This window comes from Schistocerca nitens, chromosome 1 (assembly GCF_023898315.1).
Source record: "Schistocerca nitens isolate TAMUIC-IGC-003100 chromosome 1, iqSchNite1.1, whole genome shotgun sequence".
NCBI classification, from domain to species: Eukaryota; Metazoa; Arthropoda; class Insecta; order Orthoptera; family Acrididae; genus Schistocerca; species Schistocerca nitens.
This window is the reverse complement of record NC_064614.1, coordinates 706,235,310-706,254,216: the sequence shown is the minus strand read 5'-3', so window position 1 is coordinate 706,254,216 and position 18,907 is coordinate 706,235,310. Positions and strand designations below refer to the sequence as shown.

At 43.1% G+C, this 18,907-nt stretch overlaps 1 protein-coding gene across 1 annotated transcript in view; it reads right to left on the bottom strand.

Annotated features, from left to right (window-relative positions):
• Positions 1–18,907, bottom strand: part of LOC126259788 (mitochondrial intermediate peptidase) — a 137,692-nt gene that overhangs the window by 19,700 nt on the left and 99,085 nt on the right. The window contains exons 7-9 of the mRNA XM_049956800.1: positions 15,598–15,811; positions 8,635–8,762; positions 1,994–2,215 (exon numbers count right to left, since the gene is read on the bottom strand). Coding sequence (XP_049812757.1) covers positions 1,994–2,215; positions 8,635–8,762; positions 15,598–15,811 — 564 coding nt within the window. The remainder of the gene's footprint in view (positions 1–1,993; positions 2,216–8,634; positions 8,763–15,597; positions 15,812–18,907) is intronic.

Below are 18,907 nucleotides of genomic sequence, written 5' to 3'. Positions count from 1 at the left end.
GGGGAGGGGCGAGAGGGAGGGTGGAAAAAGAGAAAGGGGGAGAGAGGTCAATGCAGCACGGATTGGCTGAGAGCTCACAACACCATGTTTTTTTTCCTGTCTTGTGATTACTTTTGTTGTCTTAGTGTGCGCGGTGCTATTCTGAACTAAATTATAATGTTCCCAAGATTTGCAGACAGAAATACAGTAAGTATTGGTACACTTCTGCATGTGCTTTGTCAGTTCAGTTAATGTAATTTAATATTGATTTAAAAAAAGGCAAACTGTAAGACGTATCTGCAGCAATAAGTATCAAGTTGGCTTTACACACCAGTTTTTGTAGATAAAATGTTGATTGAGGGGAATTTACTAAATATAACTAAACTTATTTACCTCTTTATGACAGACAATCAAGAGCAATGCCATGTCATGCCACTATGATTATAAAATCCGAAGTGAAGTTGGCTTCATGATGCTGGTATTTACAAGACAGAAACAGTGGTCACTGAATGTTAAGCAGGAAGAGGTGAATCATAAAGGAAAGTTGTGGAAAACGACGATTTATTCTTTTCTGTGTGAAGTATGTACTTGGTGCTCTGATGTCAATATTTTGTAGTATCAATTGTTCTTCAAAGCACTGTCGATGTTTGGGATGTAAAATTTGTATGCTGCTAGCAGAAAAACAAAAAGAAAAGTGACCTTTTTACTACCAAATAGCCTTTATACAGTTATTTTAGCAGTAGGAAATGTCAATTAACAAATACTGAATCATAATTTTTATCGGCAATGATCTCATTGAACATCCACAATGACCTCATCGAAACTGCAAATATGCTGAGAGGGGAAAAATATACATAAAGCTTAAAGGCTACTAATGTCAACAATGAATATCCAAGCAAGAAAATATGAATTCACTTCAGAGCTTCTGAAATAATACAAATGAAACTCATTTTTTGTTGGTCGATTCCTATTTTTTCAGAACCCTGTAAGAAATGGCTTGTACACTTGCATCGCACCACACTTTAATTTACCCAATATTGAACATTTAGTAGCCATACACAAAACACCAAGCTACAAGTTCCGCTGACCTACCACATGTCAAATACATGTCTTGTGATAGTCAACAGGTACAGTAATTCCATATGAATTCTGGAAAAAACATGGTGGCCACTTGACAAAATTATCTGTGTCCACGGATCATTGCCCCCCCCCCCCCTCTCTCTCTCTCTCTCTCTCTCTCTCTCTCTCTCTCTCTCTCTCTCTCTCTGCATATAGGCTCCCTACATAACAGGACTTTGTTATTAAGCATAAGTCACTACTTCGGGTAATAGTTTAATTTCCTATAAACCCAATATACGGCGTTTAAAACAAAGCTCTGTTCTAAACAATGAAATAACATTTCTGTGACAGAACACTTATGAACTGTACTGTAAACCAATGCTAAAGAATAAAAGGTTTTCTGTACTTCGATGGTATCTAGAATAACAAATCAGCAGTAAATAATTTGGCTACGACTTGTATTATGAGAATGTGTAAATACATTCCAGTGTAAAAGTGTTTAAATGGATACTCAATAAAAACACATCACAGCTTATGCCTGAAAACAATATTGGTAGTATGAAAAAATCTTAGGCTGCCAAACTCAGTGCACACTATCCTGTACTTGTAGAACAATGTCTTTTTCACTCTATTTCCAATGTGCATTTTGTCCAATGAGACAATTCTCAGAAATTATCAGAAAGCTGTTATATGTAGATGTCTGTCTAATGTTTGATCTTATTCATTACAATTCAAACAATGAGCAAACAGCACATATCATCCCTGCAGTATCTGCCTGTTTACACACTGTTAGTTGCAGCCACTACCCAAACATAGTTTACTCTAATACATAAGCTCATAACAAAGTAAAATTACAAGTTTTCAGCAGCAGAATACATCACACATACCAACAGTAATTGAGAAAAATTATAGTACTCACAGAGTGGAAATGATAATAAACCGAAAATGTACAAACCCTAGGATCTGCAGCAAAATATTCCATCAATACAGAAGGAACTTCAGCAAAGTCAGTACTGCAGCGAGTTCCAGTAACATGCTGATACTTTGTACGAGCAAGCATCGAGTGCATGGCATGTCCCACCTCATGGAACAAATTATCAACCATGCTAGGTGTCAACAAGCTGGGGCTTGACCATCGTGGAGTAGGTAAGTTCAGCATCAGTACAACAACAGGATTCTGTAAAGTTGATAAATTTGAGAACATATTAATTTTTAAAAACAAAATATTGTGGCATGGCAAAATAATGTACTGGGCACAACTGAGTGCTGCTATGGCTCACATGACAAGCCATGGACGAGGTCAGACCAGAGTTGATGGACATTGTTACATCACGTAATACTAGCTGATATGACAAGAACTGCTGCTACATCACCAGGCAAGAACCACATTAATGGGCACCTGAGGAACCAGAGTTGGAATATCAGAAATGTAGCAGAAAGGTGGGGCCACTGCAGCATCGATGACCTGTTTACTTCACATTCAAACTATGGTTTTGTTGTGACTTATTCAACAGAAACCACTGCTGCGGCAAAACAATGTAGGGCCAAGTCCACATAAATACTCGTTATGCATGCATATCCAAAGGAACATCGCATCATACTCCTAAACAACACAGGCACTGCAATATCGTATTCATTTGGTAACACCAGGTCAGCAACTTTCAATTAAAATGTTTCCCATGTACAGAAATAAACATAATGGATGTACAAGTACAGGTTATAGACACATGGTTAACAAAATATGAAAGAATAAGTGGGAAATCAAGGTTCGAGTCCCAGTCAGCAGCAACTTTTCCATTGTCATTGTTCCGTTACACAGCTGATTATTGTCCATATTCGCAATTGTGAATACATTTCATGTGTGTCAAAACAACTGTAGTCACTGCAGTGCCTGTTCCTTCAGACATGCATGCATTTCCAAAGTAGCATTGCATCATACTTCTGAACAACACAGGCCCTGCAATATCATATCTATCTGCCAACACCAGGCAAGTGACCTTTAATAAAAATGTCTCACCTGTACATGAATATACGTAATAGATGTACAGGTGCAGGATACAGACACACAGTTGATGACATGGAAGTTTGGGTCTGGTGATGAAGTGTGCAATGATAGCGTAATGGTAAGGCGACTAATTGCAATAAGTGGAAAATCCTAGTTTGAGTCCCGTCCAGCTCAAATTTTCATTGTCATCATTCAATTATACCGCTGATGGTTGCCTACATTCACAACTATAAATACATTTCATGGATACTGAGTTATTTCATATGTTAATGAACAATAATTCTATGGTCCCTTCAATCCCACAAACCAACCCATCAATAATTCTACAATGGAAGAAGTAAAGGTAACAATGAGCCATATAGTTGAAGTAAGTGTTTGATAGCCATGTAAAGACTGAAAACATAGCTAAGTTTTCAAATGATGTCCTTATTCAGTGATAAATAGTACAGAACACACACACACCTGCACAGCTACTGTCCCAGCCGACTAAGTTGTAGTGGCACTGCAGCTTGCCGAAAGTGTGGCCACTAAAGCAATTAACTGATAGGTCTTACGATCAAGATAAGTTAAACGTTCAATTAATTTGATTATTACATTTTTCACTTAACCATGTTGCTATTTGCAATCAAAAGAGAAAAAAAGAGCCTACAAAGGTATTACAAGAAACAATATCGAAGGAAACTGCTAAGATGAGGCAGAACAATCAACTAGTAGTCATCACAGCATATAGCAAAAATTAAACAAAAATGGATTTGTGCGAACTAGAAACTGACCCAGTAAAATTGTATGATGAACTGAAATCGCAATTTATGCAACTTGATGTTAATGCAGGGTCAAATATGTCAAAAGCGGACAGGCTTTAGAATTGTTGGTGAAGCACCTATGTCAGGAAAGGAAATACACATTAATCCTTTAATTGCTGCAGACAAACTTATTGCATACTGTATAAAGTGCTAAGCAACTATGGTCTAATCTGCTCACATGCTCTGAATGACTTGAATTTGGGCTTCTACCTGTTGCAAAGTTACTTAAGCAGCCTGCTTTGGTCGGTGTTGAATATGTCTGAAGAGCTAGCAAGTCTTGTTGTTCAAGGCAAAATAAGTACTGTGACCATAAACATTACTCAAATAGTTAATTTCTGACTTTGAAGTTCATAATAAACAAGTTATTGTATAGCATAACTCACAGAAGTGTAAAAATTCTTTTCGAGATTCATAATAATGCACTTACTGGCAGTTTTTGAAATTATTTTTCAAGCTTGTAACAAAAATGAAGTACTACTTTCACTTCATTTAATCTGTTATCTGTCACTTCTTTGCAACCCAAACATATTACCTGATATTTCACAGGCATTCCTCATGGTACTAACTCTAATAATGAATAAATCTGTCAATAATTAAGCAGATAATTTTAGATTTATCATCTGAGGCCAGTGTTTGATAAGGTGCAAATTTTACAATTTGTTATGTTTGCTGGGACTGGGAATAATCCGTAACAAAGTTTACTTTAAGATGTTTTGTTGTGTACAGCATCATTTAACATTCTACTTGTATGATACACTAACCATCTGTAATACTGCTCTTCTCATATCCAATGTAGAATGGTCGATAGACTGCCTACTGCAACATGCCAAGATTGGCTAGAGAAATCACAAATGACTGCTGGTGATACCATGCTCCAGGAATTAGGTCTCACTGGCAAACACTGTAATCCATAGCTAGCATATATGGGTCAATGTCATAGCTCTATAACACTGCTCTTTTTATGTTTGTGTCATATCATATGTCAGACTGGCTTTCATTATTGGACTGGAAAGCGTGATTTTGGTTTCTTTCTTGAATATGTGCACATAGATTTCAATGATGATTCTCAGTTTTGTATTACGGGCATAGATGAATCTTCCTTGTGAACTTGTTAAAGTTGATCATTTGATGACCTTGCTTGTCACAGTCGGGCTATTATTTTGATTGTGTCAGTGTTTAAGTAATGTCTTCCATACTGCACAATAAAGGAGTTAATCAAGAGCATTAGAGTTCTATCACACCAGCAATTATTGCAAACAGTAACAACAATTTTTCACTTTGCTGAAAAAGACCTGTTTGGAAGAGTTTAGTGACTATTTGTTCCTTAGACTGTAGCAAAGTGAGCATATTAATTATCTGTAATGTATTCAACATGTAAAACAAGTCACAATGACACACATTCTCTCACCCTATTTAGTAGCTTATCAAACATCTGAAGTACAACTGATGGCACATGGACAGCTGTAATTGCTTGTAACATCAAGTTCAGTTATTATGAGACAGTACAACTATTCAAGTAATGTCAGTCACGGTTCAGACTAGCAAATGTTCAGAATGACATTTTCATTCTGCAGCACAGTGTACACTGGTAAGAAACTTCTTGGCAGATTAAAACAGTGTACCAGGCTGAGATTCAAACTTGGGACCTTCATGAGCAAGTGCTCTACTCACTTGGTGCCCAAGCATGACTCACAACCTATCCTCACAGCTTAATTCATTCTGGGGACATCCTCAAGTTGTGGCCAAGTCATGTCTCCGCAATATCCTTTCTTCTAGGAGTGCTAGTTTTGCAAGTTTCACGGGAGAACTTTTGTGAAGTTTTTAAGGTAGTAGACAAGGTACTGGCAAAAGTAAAGCTGTGAGGGTGGGTCATGAATCGTGCTTGGGTAGATCGTTCAGTAGATCACTTGCCCACAAAAGGAAAAGGTCCCAAGTTTTAGTCGCAGTCCAGCACACAGTCTTAATCTTCCAGTGTGTTTCATACCAAATACTTCAACAACACAACCTGAATTTTAAACAACTACTTGGAGGTCATAACAAAAATACATCTGTGAGTGTTAATACGTCCACAGTACACAGGTATCTGAGCAACGGCACATCTACAGCACTGTGGGTAAGGCAGGTTAATGTGCTAAAGCACATACAAAGCATTTGGGGAACATACAGTGCTAAGTTTTAGTACACTTATGGTACTTGAAGGATTATTGTTGGACATTTTATTGATGAACAGATATAGAGTACCTCATGGGACAGATATTGTGAAGTTTTACATACAGACAGGCTCCATTGAGAAATGTAAAGAAATATTTCAACTGAAGTACCCTGTAGGAAACTCCCCCAACCTGCATTATTCAAGATTTGTACAAGGAATGGAGGGCCATAGGAACTGTCCAGAATGTGCAGAGGCATAGGCGACTGACAATGAGTACCCTTGGAACTACAGACAGAATTCGCACAAACATTACGAAAAGTCCTCACAAGTCAGTGAGAAGGTTACTGCAGCAGGCTGGTGTATCTCATACATCATGTCATCGTGTACTAAAAGATATGAAATTAAAAGCCTGTCTTGTGAGTGCGTTCCAGAGTTGAAATTTGCTGTAAAAAAAAAGTTCATTATTCTAACTGGCTGTTAACACCAATTGCTTGCGATTACTTGGACCCCTTGCTTTACATTGTGTCAGATGTGGCCTGGTTTCATTTGTCAGGTTATGTAAATTCTAAGAATTGCAGCTACTGATTGTAGGACAACCCACATATTCTGCATGAAGAACCTCTCCATTCAGTTGTCCGGCATTCACATTATTGGCCCATATTTTTCCATTAAACCTTAAACAGTGCCAATGCAGTATTCCAACGAGATGAAGCAAGTCCTCATACATCCAACCTATATATGATCCACATCACCAATGTGTTCTCTGAAGGCAGACTTATCAGTACACGTCTCTGGGCTCCAAAATCCCGATTTAACATTGTGTGATTTTTATTTATGAGGCACTCTAAAAAGCAGAGTGTATGCTGACAATCCACTTACGATAGACTGTCTTAAGTGGAACATTACTAGAGAAGCAAACAACATCAAACATACAGAATTACAGCGTGTTGCTAGTAATGACATCATAGAAGTCATTGAAACCTGGATGACAATGGCCGCCACTTTTAACATTTCTTACAAAATGGTAGCTACATGTCTTTTTAACATTAGTATTATCTACTCTTTTTTAGTTAGTTCATTGTTACTTGAATCTCGGGTGTGCAGCGTACCAGCTTTATGTGGGACACACAGTAGATTAAAATGCTATGATGAAGATAAATAATAGTAATTAATATCGCTGGGGTATAATAAAAGGATATAGTTAAAGAAAACAGTCAAATTACGTGAAGAGTCAAGTACATCCCACTAACAATAACACAAATGTATCCCTTAAGGTGACAAATTTAGTTGGGAGAAATAATAAAAACACAAACAATGACTTATAAATACATATCTCTGAAGGAGATATTACAATTACACCCCAAAACTTCAATTATTTAATGAATTTTCTACAGGAATTTGTGCTTTACACCTCAATAGTCAAAACACACACACACACACACACACACACACACACACACACCACAACTTTCATACTGCACATGAGTCATGGAGCAGCTAAATATACGTTTGTTACAGTGATTGGCTCTTTCATCTGTCATTAAATATATGGAAATCATTACTATCCACCTGTAATTCAACATGTGATAATAACTGGTACTCTTAGAAAATGTGACAAACTTGCCTGCAATTCTCCTGGCAACATGTCGTACACTCCCTGTAGATTACTACAAATACACACTTTTTCAACCTTCACTGAAAAATGTACACATTTGTGATCTTCTGCCTGCCTATCAACACAATAATTTTCACACTGCTGTTTGCAGAAGGATACAGTAGCATAATAGAAAAACATTCTTAGCATACTATTTATTGTCTGCATAATATTATAATGAAACAAAGGTTCTTATACACTACATTAAAAGTATAACAGGCCATTACCTTGCTGCAACCAGCATGCCTCCATGATTGGCGCAGTTTATATTTCTTTTTACATTGCAGCTTCTCACTTCACTTTCATAATGCAGTACGTACTGCTTTATTCATTCACCCAAATACACTATTTCTTTGATTTTTATGCATTGTGCATACTGGAGATGTTCTGGTTCTCAACCCCAATGAATATAACAAATTTTTATATGTGTACTTTTGTGTTCAGATTACGTTCTACAAAAAGCGTGTTCTTGTCCATAGACAAACTGCAGTTTTGGCCTATTGTGAAGTCTACTCGTGTGGCTAGCTATTCATGTGTCACAGAAAATGATGTTGATGAAATGAGACCGCAGTGATCAATCCATGCAACAGATCACTTGTGCAAATACTCTGAGAATCAATACTAATGAGGATAGGTAGCAATTCACCATAAAGATGACCGTTGAGCCACAAACAGGCATGTAGAAACATTACACACAAACTAAACCTACTGAGCATTACTCGGAATTCATGGAATGGCACATTTGCTTAACCAATACATCTATCAGTTCCATATTGAGATTGCCAGCATAGCTGGCCACATCTAAATATGATTACCAACATCTGATTACAAGAGTGACTCAATATATAAGGTAAGCAGAGGTGAGCACAGCATTAGATACATAACAACAATTAATTACTCACTCATGTTATCTTCAGTACGAAATATGAAGTAACCAAATGTCTACATTAAACTGTCCTTAGCCACAGGTATCTATATTTACCTGGTAAGATCCATCAGGTAACTCCTTTCCACCTCGAATAGTGAAATGGCAGTCCTGATTTGGTTTTCCTGGTCTTTCATAAAAGTCACAATATATATGGCCCAGAAGTCCTTCATCTTTGTGTACCACTATGGAACAAATAAAAAAAAAATTCGTGTAAGTTTTACACCTGTAAGGGCAATCAATGTAAATCTGCCAAAAACATTTTCTGGTGTACATAAAAGTGCCGTAATGTAAAAGACTTATCATTAAATTTGAGAAAATATAGACAATATCCCTTCTTTGTACTGAAAATAAAACAAAATACATCACAAATTCAAGTAAAGTTTCTTCAGGTGCAAGAAGGGTTAAAGATTATACTCTAGTGTCACTCAAATCGATATAGAAAAGCCAAAGAACGTGTGAAATTCTTGGGGTTGGGTTGGTTTGGGGGATCAAAGGGACCAGACTGCTACGGTCATCGGTCCCTTATTCCAAAGACAAAGAACACCCACAGAGAATAAAAACGAGGAACAGAATAGAACACAGACGAAACAGAACAAGAGAAACTCAGACAAAGACAAGACAAAACGAACTAAAACCACACAGAGTGTGACGGTGGTTGGCCGACCATAGAAATAAAAAAGGAAAAGTCAACCACTGAGAAACACATTTAAAAAAATCAGTTTAAAATCATAGGCCAAAGGCCAGAATCAACACAAAACAATAAAATAAAACAGAAACACTCAGATTAAATGATAAAATCCCCCTGCCCGAATAAAACGTAAAACTAAGTCAGCCATAGTGGAGTCGTCTGTTAAAAGGGCAGGGAGCGTATCAGGCAGCGCAAATGTCTGCCTGACCACAGCTAAAAGTGGGCAGGCCATCAAAATGTGGGCCACTGTCAAAGCAGCCCCACAGCGACATAGAGGAGGGTCCTCCCGGCGCAGTAAATGACTGTGTGTCAGCCGGGAGTGGCCAATGCGGAGCCGGCAAAGAACTACTGAGTCCCTGCGAGTGGCTCGCAGGGATGACCGCCACACAGCCGTCGTCTCCTTGACATCACGGAGTTTATTGCGCGTTGTCAGTTCGCGCCATTCATCGTCCCATAGCGCCAAGATTTTGCGGCGGAAGACTGCCCGCAAATCAGTCTCTGGGAGGCCAACGTCCAGAGATGGCTTACTGGTGGCCTCTTTTGCCAGGCGGTCAACATGTTCGTTACCCGGGATACCGATATGACCGGGGGTCCACACAAAGACCACAGAGCGGCCGCTACGGGCAAGAGTATGCAGAGACTCTTGGATAGCCATCACCAGACGAGAACGAGGGAAACACTGGTCGAGAGCTCGTAAACCACTCAGGGAATCGCTACAGATAACGAAGGACTCACCTGAGCAGAAGCGGATATGCTGTAGGGCACGAAAGATGGCGACCAGCTCAGCAGTGTAAACGCTGCAGCCATCCGGCAAGGAACGTTGTTCGGAATGGTCCCCTAGAGTTAGCGCATAACCGACTCGACCAGCAACCATCGAGCCGTCGGTGTAAACAATGCCAGAGCCCTGATACGTGGCCAGGATGGAATGAAAGCGGCGGCGGAAGGCCTCTGGAGGGACTGAGTCCTTCGGGCACTGTGCCAAGTCGAGCCGAAGGCAAGGGCGACGAACACACCATGGGGGTGTATGCAAAGTAGCCCGGAAAGGAGGTGGAACAGTGAAAACCCGAAGCCCAGAGAGAAGCTCTTTGACGCGGACCGCTATTGTACAACCAGACCGGGGCCGACGTTCTGGCAGACGGATGACCGATCGCGGGAACAGGAGACGATAGTTAGGATGCCCGGGCGAGCTTAGAACATGGGCAGTATAAGCGGCCAGCAAACGTTGGCGTCGGAACCGCAGTGGAGGTACACCTGCCTCCACTAGTACGCTGTCCACAGGGCTGGTGCGGAAAGCACCAGTGGCAAGGCGTATCCCGCTGTGGAGAATTGGGTCCAGCACCCGTAACGCAGGTGGGGATGCTGAGCCATAAGCCAGGCTCCCATAATCCAGGCGGGACTGGATGAGCGCCTGGTAGAGCCGTAACAGGGTAGAGCGGTCGGCGCCCCAGCGGGTGTGGCTCAAACAGCGCAGAGCATTGAGATGCCGCCAACACGCCTGTTTGAGCTGCCGGATATGAGGCAGCCAAGTCAACCGGGCATCGAAAACCACCCCCAAAAACCTGTGGGTCTCCACCACAGCAAGCAGTTCGTCGGCAAGATAAAGCTGCGGCTCAGGATGGACTGTTCGGCGCCGGCAGAAATGCATAACGCGGGTCTTGGCTGCCGAAAACTGAAACCCATGCGCTACAGCCCAAGACTGCGCCTTGCGGATAGCGCCCTGTAGCTGACGTTCAACCGCTGCAATGCCAGTAGAGCTGTAATAAAGGCAGAAGTCGTCAGCATACAGGGAAGCGGAGACAGAATTTCCCACGGCCGCAGCAAGCCCGTTAATGGCTATTAAAAACAGACAGACACTTAAAACAGAACCCTGTGGCACACCGTTCTCCTGGACGTGGGAGGAACTATACGAGGCCGCGACTTGCACGCGGAAGGTACGACACGACAGAAAATTGCGGATAAAAATCGGCAGAGGACCCCGAAGACCCCATCCATGAAGCGTAGAAAGGATGTGATGATGCCATGTCGTATCGTATGCCTTCCGCATGTCGAAAAAGACAGCGACCAGGTGCTGACGGCGGGCAAAGGCAGTACGGATGGCCGACTCTAGGCTCACCAGATTGTCGGTGGCGGAGCGGCCTTTACGGAACCCACCCTGAGACGGAGCCAGAAGGCCCCGAGACTCCAGTACCCAATTCAAGCGCCGGCTCACCATCCGTTCAAGCAACTTGCAAAGAACGTTGGTGAGGCTAATGGGACGGTAGCTGTCCACCTCCAGCGGGTTCTTTCCAGGTTTCAAAACGGGGATGACAATGCCTTCCCGCCATTGCGACGGAAACTCCCCCTCGACCCAAAGACGGTTGTAAAGATCGAGAAGGCGCCGCTGGCAGTCCACTGAAAGGTGTTTCAGCATCTGACAGTGGATGCCATCTGGCCCAGGAGCGGTATCAGGGCAAGCAGCTAGGGCACTGCGAAATTCCCACTCACTAAATGGAGCATTGTAAGATTCTAGGTGATTGGTGCGAAACGAAAGGCTCCGACGTTCCATCCGCTCTTTAATGGAGCGGAAGGCCTGGGGGTAATTCGCAGAGGCGGAACTCATAGCAAAATGCTCTGCTAAGCGATTTGCAATGACGTCGGAGTCAGTACAAACTGCTCCATTCAGTGAGAGCGCAGGGACGCTGGCAGGGGTCCGATGGCCGTAGACGCGTCGAATCTTGGCCCAGACCTGCGATGGAGTGACATGGAGGCCAATGGTGGATACATACCGCTCCCAGCACTCCTTCTTGCCTTGGCAGATAAGGAGGCGGGCCCGCGCACGCAGCCGTTTGAAGGCGATAAGGTGGTCGATGGAGGGATGTCGCTTGTGACGCTGGAGCGCCCGCCGGCGATCTTTAATCGCTTCAGCGATCTCAGGTGACCACCAAGGCACAGTCCGCCGCCGAGGGGACCCAGAACAACGGGGAATGGCTGATTCGGCGGCAGTAACGATGCCGGTGGTGACCGATTGAACCACCGCATCAATGTCATCAGTAGAGAGAGGCTCAAAAGCGGCAGTGGAGGAGAACAAGTCCCAGTCAGCCTTATTCATAGCCCATCTGCTAGGGCGCCCAGAAGAGTGGCGCTGTGGTAGTGACAAAAAGATCGGAAAGTGGTCACTACCACACAGGTCGTCATGCACACTCCATTGGACAGACGGTAAGAGGCTATGGCTACAGATTGAAAGGTCAATGGCGGAGTAGGTGCCATGCGCCACACTGAAGTGTGTGAAGGCACCATCATTTAACAGCGAGAGATCGAGCTGCGACAAGAAACCCTCAACGATGGCGCCTCGACCTGTTGCCACTGACCCACCCCACAGAGGGTTATGGGCGTTGAAGTCGCCCAAGAGCAAGAAAGGTGGCGGCAATTGGGCGACCAGTGCAGCCAGGACATGCTGCGAGACATCACCATCCGGTGGAATGTAAACACTGCAGACGGTAACAGCCTGTGGCATCCACACGCGTACAGCGACAGCCTCTAAGGGCGTCTGGAGAGGGACAGACTCGCTGTGCAGAGTGTGAAGGACATATATGCAGACGCCACCAGACACCCGTTCATAAGCTGCTCGGTTCTTATAATAACCCCGATAGCCACGGAGGGCGGGGGTTCGCATTGCAGGAAACCAAGTTTCCTGGAGAGCAATGCAGAAGAAAGGGTGAAGGCTGATAAGTTGGCGGAGCTCAGCGAGATGGTGGAAGAAACCGCTGCAGTTCCACTGGAGGATGGTAGTAGCCATTGCGGAGAAAGGCGTGACGGGACTGGGAAGGCAGATTACGCCGCTGGGTCACCTGCCACATCCGATGGAGCACCCGTGCAAGTGCTACCCATTGCGTCTGAGGGATCGGCGAGATCGAGGTCCTCAGCGGACGCAAGGATCTCCACCTCATCCTCAGATGCAGAGCTTTTATGTAGCGGTGGAGTAGGTGCCACCGCAGGTGTCTTGGACTTACGGGTCTTCAGAGTCGTTTTCTCTCGCTGTTCCTTTGGTTGCCGTTGGTGAGAGGGCTTATTGGAGTCAGTCTCTGGGACCGAAGTGGAACGCGAAGCCCGTCGACCAGCGACCTGTGGCTGCTTCAGCCACTGGCTGGTGTCTGCTGTGCCGCTGGTAGGAACCTGGGAAGGGAGTGACCCAAGGGATCCCTTCCGAGCGAGAGAAGCCGAAGAAGACGTACGCTTCTCCGGCTGAGAAGGGGGGACTGGCGTCCCCGATGGTTTAGTGGGTGCTGCTCCCGAGGTAGATGGTGTGGGAGCAACAGCAAGAGAAGGGGCCCCCATTGTCAAGGGGGCAGGTGAGGTCCTCTGGTTCCGAGAGCTGACTGTATATCTTGCAGCTGAAGGAGCTGGAGCAGGAGTGACAGTGGAGGCATAAGATGACATCATGCGCACGGGATGTAGCCGTTCAAATTTCCGCTTGGCCTCAGTGTAAGTCAGTCGGTCCAGGGTCTTATATTCCATGATTTTGCGTTCTTTCTGTAAGACACTACAGTCCGGCGAGCAAGGGGAATGAGGCTCTCCACAGTTGACACAGACGGGAGGCGGAGCACATGGAGTATCGGGATGAGATGGGCGTCCACAATCTCGACATGTGAGGCTAGAAGTACAGCGAGAGGACATGTGACCGAACTTCCAGCACTTAAAGCACCGCATCGGGGGAGGGATATAGGGCTTGACGTCACATCGGTAGACCATCACCTTGACCTTTTCCGGTAACTTATCACCCTCGAAGGCCAAGATGAAGGCACCGGTAGCAACCTGATTGTCCCTCGGACCCCGATGAACACGCCGGACGAAATGGACACCTCGGCGCTCCAAGTTGGCACGCAGCTCGTCATCGGACTGTAAAAGGAGATCCCTGTGGAAGATAATGCCCTGGACCATGTTCAGACTTTTATGGGGCGTGATAGTGACGGAGACATCCCCCAGCTTAGTACAAGCGAGCAAGGCCCGCGACTGGGCGGAGGATGCCGTTTTTATCAACACCGATCCGGACCGCATCTTTGACAAGCCCTCCACCTCCCCAAACTTGTCCTCTAAATGCTCAACAAAGAACTGAGGCTTCACGGATATAAAAGATTTCCCATCAGCTCTGGTACAGACAAGATATCTGGGCGAATACGTTTCACTTTCATTCAACGCCTTTCGTTCCTCCCATGGTGTGGCCAGGGATGGGAACGATTTGGGGTCATAAACATTACCCTTAAAATGAGCCCTCGAACGCTTAGAGACTGCTGACGGCTGGCCGCCAGCGAGAGATGATGTACCACGCTTCATTGCGGGTCATCCGCCCTGATGCCACCTACTCCGACCAAGGGCCCTCCCCACGGGCGCCACCCAGCCGCAGCAATAGCCACCTGGCAGGATGGCCATTGCCGGGAGTCCTGATGCCCCAAGGAGATGGGCATCTACTCCTTGGCATACGTGGGGAGTTAACGGCGCAGGCATCAGTAGAGCGATCCCTGTGTTGTCAGGGGGCTACAACCAAGAGGGTACATGGCGGCCCCACCACAACGGACTGGCTACCGTGCTGGATCTTAGGTGCAAAACTGACCAAGGTCGTCGTCGCAGATAAAAAACACTGCAGAGTGCAGCGTGGTAATCGCCCAAGAGATCGAAAACGAGCGGGACACCATTGCAACGACGAGAAAGCCGGCTAAAGGTCTAATTGCACGACGGATACAGTGCACCATGTAAGGCGCCCTTCCCCAATTGGCTCGCTCTTCGGAATAATTTAGAAAGATGGAGGTCAAACCCGAGAGGGGACCATCACATAAGGCCGAAACATTTGAGACTCCTTTTAGTCGCCTCTTACGACAGGCAGGAATACCGCGGGCCTATTCTAACCCCCGAACCCGCAGGGGGCTGAAATTCTTGTTTATGTAGCTATCAACAGTTCAGCACCTCTACTATTCGGTGAGTTGTTATCTTAACTTCTTCCATTGTTCGTATTCCATCCAGAGTTTTTCAGCATTTGTAATTACATATGTTTTACAGAAAGAAATCTCAATTAAGAACTATAATGACATCAGTGGTACTAAATAGCTTAAGGGCAGGTATCAACTCACCAACTGTTTGAAGTACTGAGTCTCACACACACAGGGTCTGTTCAAAAGCTAGTAAAGTTCTCAGACTTGTTTATGTGTATCCACAATTTAGGGCCTCATCTACTGAGTGAGTTGTTACCTTTACTCCAATTATTTACACTTCAACTAGAGCTTTCTGTTATCATATTTTTATTGCCTCAGTTGTTCTAATAACACACACAAGACTACAATTTATTGGCATTACTTTACCTGCAAGCTTGTAGACATCAGGAGACCAAACTTCTCCTGGACGTACTTCATCATTCACTAAGCTAATGTTATAAAGACTATTCGTCAATGTATTCAGACCCTCCATACATGCTCCAAGGGAAAGATATGGTGAAAATTCTGAGCTTCCAACCTGGAGCCAATCACGTTTCACTTTCTGGGTAAAATATGGAGTGTCCCATGGAGCTAAATTTTGCTGTAAGAGAATTGTCAAATTAATTCAGTTGGACCTTTACATATGTCTGCTTGTGTCGGTATATGTGCGGATGGATATGTGTGTGTGTGTGTGTGTGTGTGTGTGTGTGTGTGTGTGTGTGTGTGTGTGTGTACCTGTCCCTTTTTCCCCCTAAGGTAAGTCTTTCCGCTCCCGGGATTGGAATGACTCCTTACCCTCTCCCTTAAAACCCACATCCTTTCGTCCTTCCCTCTCCTTCCCCCTTTGCTGATGAAGCAACCGTGGGTTGCGAAAGCTTGAATTTTGTGTGTGTGTTTGTGTTTGTTAGTGTCTCTATCAACATACCAACACTTTTGTTTGGTAAGTTACATCATCTTTGTTTTTAGATATAATTCAGTTATATGGTAGATATGAACTGCAGTTCTCATGAATTTGATGCACTATTCCCAAATTAATTTATTTACTTGTTGTTGAATCAATCAGCAGTGCCCTTTGCTATTACTATGGCATTCTTAGTACTTCCACTATACCTATGTGTTCTACTATATCTATATGCATTTCAAAGTAATATACATCAATGGGATCCAATTGGAGAAATAGAGTGCTGGAGTACATTAACTTCAATTGTCATGATTTTCTTTGAATGTGAGTCCATGGTTCCAATAAAAATTTTAAATGATTCCATTTTGCCTGCAACTGTCTGTTTTTCATTTATTTTCTGTACTACTGCACAATTTCGGCCTTCGGTCAATTTCAAATATCTATATTAATAAAAGGCTATCTCAGTTCCTAGTTCACAATTCCAGTTCTAGGTTGCATCGCTAACAGCTTCCAAGGGAAACAAAAGTTTTACTTTCAGTTTTTCGCATGAGTGATGAAATTTAAATATACTTTCATAATATACTCATTAAGAAGTATAATCTTATGTTACAGCTTTAAAACAATAAGCTGAGTATTACAATTAGAAACTGTGTACATGTCTTGAGGCAGCATAACTCACCACGTGCAAATACCCAGACTATATAGATTCACTATTTGAGAATGTGGGACTTACTGACCTGCAACAAACTTTATACATACTTTCAGACCTCTACGAACCGTTTTCCTCATTGACAGCCCCCCACCCCCCTACAGGCACACACAAGATGATGAGAGGAAAAAATTTTGTCACTTATTACATTTTTGCTGTTCATGCAGTAAAACTTGAGCATTAGAAATGATATTGTAATTAATTACTTCCTTACTGTCGACTTTATTTGCAACACGATTTGGAGACAGTATCCACATATACCACTGAAAGTACCTGCAAAGTTCAAGAGATACAATGTCAAATATTGAGATACGTAAAAAACTAGTTTCTGATTAAAACAGAGCACCAAGTACCCAAATCTTTTCTAAACTTCTTATTTTATATGCTTAATGTCAAATAACTAACACACTAACTCTCTCCTAAAGTAATCAGAACTCTAAAGCTGTTTTATAAATGGGAGTTCAGTTCTTTAAAGAATTGGGATTTACTGTTCTACACTTATTTGTTGACATTATCATCTTGATGCCCAACATCAGTGTTGGGAAAGGTCGAAGGACAGAACTGTACGATAGTGCAACAAATAAACAAAAAGCTGGCAGATGCAAATGGAGTGAAATCATTTAAAAATTTTAACAGTCACGTTTTCCATACTACAAAATAATTTTTTTCTCCTTGCTATCTTTCAAAATATTGCACAAGACATCTATTTCCTTTCATATGAGTGTCTTTACTAGAAGTGGATAAAGGACAAAAAACAGACAAATATTACAACAATATCATTTCTACATAAAAAATTATGCTATTATTTTTCCATTTTTGTTTTTACATTTACAGCACTAAGATGTGATAGACAACTCTCACCAAACATAGTGTTCTCTTTCAAATTTTCTTTCAGTTCATTTTGGGTCCATATAGATTTCACCACATCTGTATGCATTGTTCCATTCAGAAACATACTACAAATATTAAACTATAATACACTGAGATTTTTCTTCAATGTCGCAGAATAAGAACCACAGATTATTTCTCAAGTGTTTATTGATGGCACAGGAGTAACTGATGAACATTTAATTCTTCTGTACCATGTTCTATCTTAAAATGAAATACAGCAAGAGATACTAATGGTTTTGTATATTTACTGCTGCTACTACTCGTAGTGTGGCTTCAGCTGCCACAGACTGTGGTCATGTGTGTGTGAGTTGCATTTGCGTATGTGTGTGCATGCGTGGGTGCGTGTGTCGGCTGTCAACCCTCCTGGCCTCAACTTTCGTAAGTCATTATCCTCACCCATGTAGTCCCATCTCTGTTCCCATTCCAGCACTACACAGTCCTCTATTCCATCAATCCACTGAATCTTTTTACTTCTCTCCTTTTCAACTAACCCCGCCCCCACACCCTCCCACTTTTCCCCCACCTTCCGTTTAACCTCCCAACTGCACCTCTCTCCACCTCGTCCCTGCAAGCTGCCTGGCAGCTCTTAACCATCCCCCATACCTACCCTACTATTCATCCCCCTGCCTGTCCCAGCCTCCTCCTTACCTCCATCCAGTTGCCTCTCCTATCATGCAATGCTGCTACTACTCGTAGTGTGGCTTCAGCTGCCACAGACTGTGGTCATGTGTGAGTGAGTTGCGTTTGTGTATGTGTGTGCGTGCATGTGTGCGTGCGTGGGTGTGTGTGTGTGTCGGCTGTCTAATTTTGATGAAGCCTTGTTGGACGAAATTTCACTTTGTGACAGGCTTTTTGTTGTGCCTATCTGAGACTCAGCATCTCTGCTATATGGTGAGTAGCAACTACCCCTTTCATAATATTGTTACAGGCCATCCTGTATTTTTGATTGTTTCACAGATTTATTGCCTAGTTTCAAATACTAACACCAATTTTGGTACTTTATACAGCACATACATTTCAACACTTTCAATTTCTATATGAACTTCTCAAACTGACAACAAACATTCTTCAAATTTATTAGTTCCAGGAATCTGCTATTCGCATGGTGTACAATTTCATTCAATTATCTTTTCCGTATATCTCACATACAATAATAGATTACTTCCACGTCTGTAAATTTTTAAAAGTGTAAAGTG